The sequence below is a fragment of the Osmia bicornis genome, chromosome 1, assembly GCF_907164935.1.
Source record: "Osmia bicornis bicornis chromosome 1, iOsmBic2.1, whole genome shotgun sequence".
Taxonomy (NCBI): Eukaryota; Metazoa; Arthropoda; class Insecta; order Hymenoptera; family Megachilidae; genus Osmia; species Osmia bicornis.
The window spans coordinates 11,326,827-11,334,769 of NC_060216.1; the positions used below are offsets into that span (position 1 = coordinate 11,326,827).

The 7,943-nt window shown below is 39.4% G+C and overlaps 1 protein-coding gene across 7 annotated transcripts in view; it reads left to right on the forward strand.

Moving 5' to 3' along the window:
• LOC114871951 (RNA-binding protein Musashi homolog Rbp6) overlaps positions 1-7,625 on the forward strand; it is a 616,561-nt gene extending 608,936 nt beyond the window's left edge. For all 7 annotated transcript variants that reach the window (XM_029178578.2, XM_029178581.2, XM_029178585.2 and 4 more), the window contains 3 exons: positions 1,801-2,078; positions 3,305-3,369; positions 4,159-7,625. In XM_029178578.2, coding sequence (XP_029034411.1) covers positions 1,801-2,078; positions 3,305-3,346 — 320 coding nt within the window. In that variant the 3' untranslated portion in view covers positions 3,347-3,369; positions 4,159-7,625. The remainder of the gene's footprint in view (positions 1-1,800; positions 2,079-3,304; positions 3,370-4,158) is intronic.
• The last annotated feature ends 318 nt before the right edge of the window (positions 7,626-7,943 follow it).

A 7,943-nucleotide genomic window follows, 5' to 3' on the forward strand; every position in this document is an offset into this window, starting at 1 on the left:
CATAATTTTAACCGCCGATTCAAATTTGGAAAACCCCATAGTCTGGTATGTTAGGGTAGTGGAGGGAATACTCAGCAGTATTCAATGGAACTACCCAAATGTACTCAACTATATTTTTCCAAATTTTAAACGTATGTTTCTCAAAATTGCCTAGGCTCTGACATCCTACGAAATTTCATAAGAATCTGCATCGTTAACGTCTCGTGCGATTGCGTTGCTTTTTCCTGGCGACGACGGGTGCGGTGTGCATCGTATCTGTGCTGGCGGTTTACAATTGTTTCGTTGCGCGCAAAGCTGTCTTGTAATCCGCTTATTGAGTGTCTCCTTTTATTTGCTTCTTTCATGTTTTACGTGTGTCACGATTATTTGTCTCGAACAGAGGGACCCTGTTGCTGTTATTACTCTCTGTCTGTGGATCTATTTATGTGTACAGTGTTTATCGATGTGTAATTCGTGTCTTCGTTGATGTAACGTGAAAAAGGTACAAATGGAAAGATTGAACATTTTATTTTTTATTTTTATAAATGATCAAAGTTTAAATATATCGCTTGCTATTCGAACGTTTTATAAGCTGCGGGATATACACACGCGCAGAAGAGCTAGTTACGATAATTGCGTGAGTTTATTGTTGAAATTGTAAAGCGTGCTTAGTGATATTAAGAATAATTAGTTAGATTCGATAAGTTTCGAGATAGCAGGATGTAAATGTAGCGATATTATAGTTATTGTAAACATTTTGAAAGCGTAGAAACGAAGAGGTTCGATTATTTGTTGTTTTGAATGATTGTAAGATCAATTGATTGACACATGTTTGTCTTTTTAGCATGCTGTTGACGAGTTTTTCGAACATACAAGTTATACGGCATTGCGTTTCAAATTTATTCAGTTTGTCCGATGGCTGATCATTTTTGCATTTGTTTGAAACAATTATGTGGTAACAAGTTTATGATCTCGATGTTCATTCATACCGTAACAATGACACGCAGAAACATTCAACTAAAAATATACCATTTTAATCCTTCTAACATTCCTTTCTGCTTATTAATGTTTGATGAATGTTATCTCTAATACTCTATCGTAGCATAGGCATACACTGTTTCCCAATTTCTGTACATACAGCTGTTGAAAATATTCTCTACATACAATTATTGTACGTGTTTTTTTAAACCTATTTCAAGTGCTGGACACTCGGAACCTGTTCGCCCGGTTATCCAAACTTGTACGCTCGTAATTGTTTCATGCAGAAACTTCGAGCATTTAGCACGACCAACGTGTTCGAGCAAAATAAAGATACATTGCCGGGACAAAGCATCTCGAAATCGGCCATCGAATCGTTCGTTCCATTGTTTTTTTCCCCTCGAAACGGGGTTCGTGAAAACGATTCGGACCTGTCGAGTCCAATCCCAATCCGTTTCACGATTAATTCACCCAGTGTCTCGTTCGATCGCTTCTATCTTCGAAAAACAAACAACGTTTCGCCGGCCAACAGTTAGAAACCCTTCTCTCGTGAACACGTCGAACAGACCTCCCCGAAGAATCCACCACGTCTAACACGATACGTACCCGGGGAACACCTTTTGTCGTTCTGGAAACCTCTAGTCAGAGATACAAGGACTACATAGCAGTGCAATTAACACGTTGACTGCTGCAGAAATCATCTTGAAATTGTATAAAAATGTTCATAAATCATCCAACGTTGAATTGTTAGATTAATAGCAGTCAAGGTGTTAACAATCGTTTGGCCGGCGTTGGGGTGGTAGCACACTCACAATGCTAAAGATGAAGGCGCGTTCGTTGCAGTGATGAACAACTACCAGGCGGCCGCAGCGCAGGCCGGATTTCCGCCGGCGTCGCCGCACGCGGCCGGCGGCCACGGTGGGCCACAGGGCCGATCTTTTCCTGCGGCCAACTCGCCGGGCCCCATCGACATGTATAGTTCAAGTGCCGCAGCCGCAGCAGCAGCCGCAGCCGCTGACTCCGCAGTCGCCAGCTACGTCCAGGCCGCAGCTAGCCCGCAGCCCCCTACGACCGCGTTCCCTGCGATCGCCGTGTCCCGTGCCCCGCTCAACTACAGTCCCGTAAGTCCATTCTACGATCCCCCTTCACACCTTCATAGGTCCAGCAAGCTTGTCGACCGATACAAGTGGTACGAGTCCTCTATTGGTTACGGTTATCAATTTCGAGGATGAAGGATTTGACCTTCGATGAAGAAGAACCCATCAGCACTTGAGTTTTCAGCTCCATTTTATAGTATTTAAAATATTTCTAACTTGAGTAATAAAAATAAAATTATGTAACTTCTTCAGGATACGCAGTCCACCAAACAGGCCGGAGTCTGATCAATGATTGACTCGTACCACTTGAATTTTAGTTCCCTCAGTAGATAAAAGTGTAATAATCCATTTAAAAATGTAATTCTTTCAAGATAGCGTTCAGAACGGAGTAATCGACATTTCTTTTGAAAAACATATAAAATTTTATGTTGTTAATATTGAATTCTTGCAAACTTAGTATTATAACTGATTTTTTCTTGGGAAAGTGTAATAGTAATTTTCGTATTCCAAACATTCTGTGAATTCTTTGAAAACATGATTCAGTAATGGAATTGATATCCGAAAGGAAAGTTCTATAGCTTTAAACTACGACGTACAACAAATAAGACACGGGATTTTTAAAAGGAAATAAAAATTACCATTTTGCAGCAGTCGGTTCTGTTACTTGATATCCGTTGAACACTTTCATTTGTTTCCACAATGGAACAGAATTCAAGATTTTAATTAAACTTTTCGTTCGTCGAGGGAGCCAGATCGAACGAAGTACTTTTCCAACAGCTAACCGTACTAACAGCATCGAATTAAACTTGTGTGTGATACTTTTTCCAACCATTAAATGTAACCCAGAAAGATACTGAAATGAGATTGAAAAAAAAAAAAAAGAAAACGGAAAGGAGTTGAGAGATTCGAGAGTATGATGCAAGTTTTATTTTCTTACAGTTTTCTAACTTATGTTGCTACAGCTTCGATTGCAAAACAGCTCTGAACGCTGAGCTTCTCAGTTTGCAGATACATTATTAACTTTGCGTTTCGTATTTTTTTTTCCTTTCTCTTTTTTATATCTTCCTTTCTGATACTTATGGAATTTCAATACCCAACGATGCTAATATCCAGGATCAAGTATCGCAATTGCACGTAGTTTAATCGTTATTGGAAAGAAAATCAACGTAGAATATTCAGTAATTTACCTTGTATTCTTTAAATAAAATTGTACAAGAATTTAGATAAAAATCTTTCACCTCATGTTTTAGGGTCCTCTAATACCAGCGGCGTTCACTAATGGCTACCATTGAGCCTTGTTAAGACCTAATAACAGGTACGTAATCAAATTTCCTTACTCTTTATTTCAAATCTATTATCGTTATGTTAAATATCTCATGTTATTAAAAAAATATATATGCTTCAATCGCTCGCTGTAGGAACCTTATGATATAAAATTCGAACTGTTGTAAAGTATAAGTGAATAGTGTGTAATACTTAAGCACTTTCATCGCTTCTCTCATGTTACTTTAATCAACAGCAGCGAAAAATTGATATAATGTTTCCTGTTGTCTTTTTCTTTCAAATTTAGCGCATTATCTTGCGAATACGGTAATAAAAAATCTTTTATTTCATTTAGTAGCAACGCAAACACGTTCAAACATATTTTCCATCAGTTCACATTTGTAAGTCTCTGTGAAATAATTAATTTCCTATAACGAATTGAAATATTGAAACGCTTTCGTGATACAGGTGAATTTTTATTAATTTTCTTAATTAAAAAAGAACTCGTTGACTGCTGTATCACACGTGAAAGATGCCTCGATTTCCATAAGAATCCATTTTCTATCTTATTAAAAATTCTTTGATTTATCCAATTAGAGATACTCTTGCTAGATACTTGGAATGATGGATAACAGAAATAATAGATAACATTCCGTATGGCAGTCAACACGTTAAAAAAAAATTAAACGTATCATAACAGAATCTTCCTCTTCGCTTGTCATTCACGTCCAAGCACTCGAACAGTAACACGATCTGCTTGCGCTAAGTTTACAGTCGTGGCTTTTCTATTATAATCGCATCGCAGTACGTCGTTAACAGAGGCAAATTTTCTTTCCATCAGGATGGACGAGAGGGCAGAGCGCAGCACGGTCGACTGACGGTACAATGAACGATGTATATGCCTTGGACAAACTTTGCACGATGAACGATCTCTGGACAGAAGAGGATGACCATCACGTATCTTACCATCATCGGGCGAAAGGGATCGTGTTTAGGTAGAAGAATAATGGTTTTCATCGGTAGAGCTTGCGGATGCGACCGATCATAGTCAACGATGTAACCGATCAAGAAAATGTAACACGATCTTCAAACGATTCAAACGAGAAAATCAAAGACGAAGGCAGTTTGACAGGGAAAAATGGAAAAAAAAAATAAAAAAATAAAAAATAAAATAGGGAAGCACAAAAAGAAGATGAGTAAAAGAATAGAAAGAATACGACGAAGGTAAAAATTGTACATCCGATACGCGTCCAGAAAGCTTGCGAGGTAAACGAAAATGGCGGATAGTGAGAGAGAATGTAAGAGAAATTTCGAAGGGCAGAAGCTGCGTACAGCTAGATACGGCCGAAACTGCGTATTGATGCCCGTTCTCCGACATTAATAAAAAATAATCTAATAATAATGAATTAAATTAATATTATTAATTGCTAAATAATTAAGCGTCTAAGTCTAGAATATAAAAATATTATATATAAAATATAAATATATATATATATATATATATATAAATAATTGATAAAATATTAGACGATAACGTATGATCTTTAGTATTTAAGAGACAGACGAACGCAGAGGAAGAAATACCAACTTATACACGATTATTATTATGATTACTGGTTATTATATATATATATATATAAAACATTATGAGGATTCTAATGATTAACAAAAGCAAAAAACAAACTGATGGATGGTGAGTGCGCGATGCAAGTACGAGCGCGTTCACTCAATATACATATATATATATAAATATAAATATAAATATAAATATAAATATAAATGCAAATATAAATACAAATATAAATATGAATATAAATAATTAAAAAAAAATATAATTATTAGACGCGTACACGTTCGCACCCGGGAAGAGAAGGCGAATCTGTCCGAGGATTTTTCAGTTTCTAAGCGTGCGTGGAAACGGAGAACAAGCGTTAGAGATTTTTTCCGAGTAATGTGGCGAGTCGCGAATTGCATGTCGCGAGTCGACTGCAACAGGGGAGTTGAAACCCTGATGTGTAAAGGGCGGTTGGGTGGGATTAGGAGATGATGATGAGGGCACTATGCATGCCAGAGTGGCTTCGCCCTTTTTTCCACCCCTTTCTTTTCTTCCTTTCTTTTTTGCGCGCGCGCGCGTGTACGCCACTTGTCAGCGTGCTCTTTGCCGACTGAATGCCGGAATGGCACTTCTTTCTCGCCCCGGCGTCGTCGAACCACTTTTCCCCTTTTTCCCGGGTGCGCAACGAGGGAGTGACGCGAGGAGACGAATGAAGAGCGAGGAGAGCGAGGCTACGCATATAGACGTAGACGGACGCGTGTTGCACGGATGACGCGAAACTGTTTGCATTGCTTGTCGCACGAGGAACAAACAGAAAGACGCGAAACTTCGAGACCAGATCGGCGAAGATCCGTTTGCGATTCGCTTTCGAGACGATACACACGTATGATCGGTGATAAGGAAAGGCAAGCCATGGTCATCGAAACGGTGAGATTTTTAATTAGATTCACAGGGTCGCGAGACGGGGATCGAGCAAGTGTCCCGAGCGTTTTATCGTCGAAAGTCTGGCCTCGTTCGATGCCGAAACGATGACCGTTGAATTTCATCGGCTATTGTATAGCTGTCCAATCGATTACTTGCATTAACCACGGTACATACATACATATTACCCTTACACGAATTATTGTATCATTGATTTACCATAACGGCGTATATGCATGATCCTATGGAGGAGTCAGCCGGATACGTGACCCGACGTTCATCGACACGCATTTCGTACACGTTCACCGTATAATACAACACCGCCAGACACACACAAAAAGAAACACACGCACGTACACGTGCAACGTGTACATAATACACTGTCACACACGTTTTAGACGCCTAAAACGATCGCACGCTTTCACACGCGTCGGCGGCTTTTTAAACGAATTATCTACACGAATAGGAACAGAGAACACAGAACCGCGGGTGAGGGAACCATAGGTAAACCATGAAGTTACGCGAAACAAGATGCATTCAAAGGATAAGGAAAAGTATATTAAATACATACATAATAAATGTGTATGCAATTATTATACCGTGCGTCCGCATATGTACAGAGCGTTAGTTAACGGCGAGATCGCGTATCGCCAATTAAATGCGCCCAGTGCGTGAGTCAAAGCGGAAACGAGAGGAGCACGTTTACAGAAAATAAAAATGAACGATACTCCGACACGAAGCGAGATTTTGTGCGTCTGTGAGCCGGATGTGTGAGAGAACGGGAGGGAGAGAGACATGTGTGTGCGAGAGAGAGAGAGAGCGAGAGAGAGTTTATTTAAGACACATTTAGGATTTACTAAACACACGGTCATCTTAAAATGCCATTTCGCGACAAAACAAATAAAAAAATGGTAAATTTTAAGCGGGGCTAGCGAGGAAAGACGTAGACGTGAGAGAAACATTATATCGTGTAACGTAGCCTTAATCGCGGAACGACTGGACACCAAATTCTTGCGTTCTTTCGCGCTTCGAGTATTCTTTAATTGGACGAGCTAACGGCGAGAATGATTATTCGTCATTGATTTAGGTTTAGCGTACCGTGAAGTTTTTAAATATCGTACGGGAAACAGGGAGTCATGGTCCGTTGCTCTTTCTTGCTAAAAATACCTTTATTAGACTTTGTAGCCGTCGGAGGACAGTTTCGATTCAGATGCGTCGCGACGCCGGAACCCTCCTGATTCCGGACGAGAACAAGATACCGTCGAAGCGCGTTACCAATCTCGCGTACCGATTCGTACATTTTGTTGATCAATCCCGTTCCCTACGATACTATTATTACTGTTATTCAATTCACCAAGTGAAAATCAACGAGCGATTAATTATAATTACGAAACGACGGTTACACGTGCGACAATTCTAGTACGGTTATTATTGTATTCAACAACAGGGTAAACAAACAAAAAAAAAAGGGATGACCTTTAATTGGGACGCGTGTCACGTCGAACGGCGGCCATTTTGTTTTCCTGTGCGCGGGTGTGCGTGCACGCAAATGAAAAAAAATACCAAAAAGCTAAAAAAATAAAAAAAAAATACTGAAGATAAAATGAACGAATGAAACCGAATAAATAAATGAGTCAATTCTTACGAACGTTAGCAATACATCGTCATGACCATAAAGGATTAAATGGCAAATAATGATCGAAGAACAAAAGAAAATAATATATAACGATTAAACTATAGCGCGAATAAACTATGTACTTTTAAGTTGGTGACCCGTACGTGCACGGCGAGTGATCTCGTTCGTTTTGGAAATGTTGAAAGGAAAAGAAAAATGAGAATGAAGAATCACCAACCCCGGATGTGGGAACGAATGGTGGAACGAACTGCGGTCGCGTGTGTTTCCGATGCTGCGATGCCGATTTCTTGCAAGCGAAACAAAATGGTAGCTGCTTCGTTACGCCCCAGAATTAACGATAAACGCGTGTAAAAAAAGAAAAAAAGAAAAATTGTGTACGTATCGGACCAAAGGTTGATACATTGGGGGATAATTCGAGTAACAGGAAAAAAATCGTGTGGCGCGAAAAAGATTGAATTTCTATTAGTTGATCGTACACCACATAGGCTATTGTTGTTTAAACGAATTAAATTTC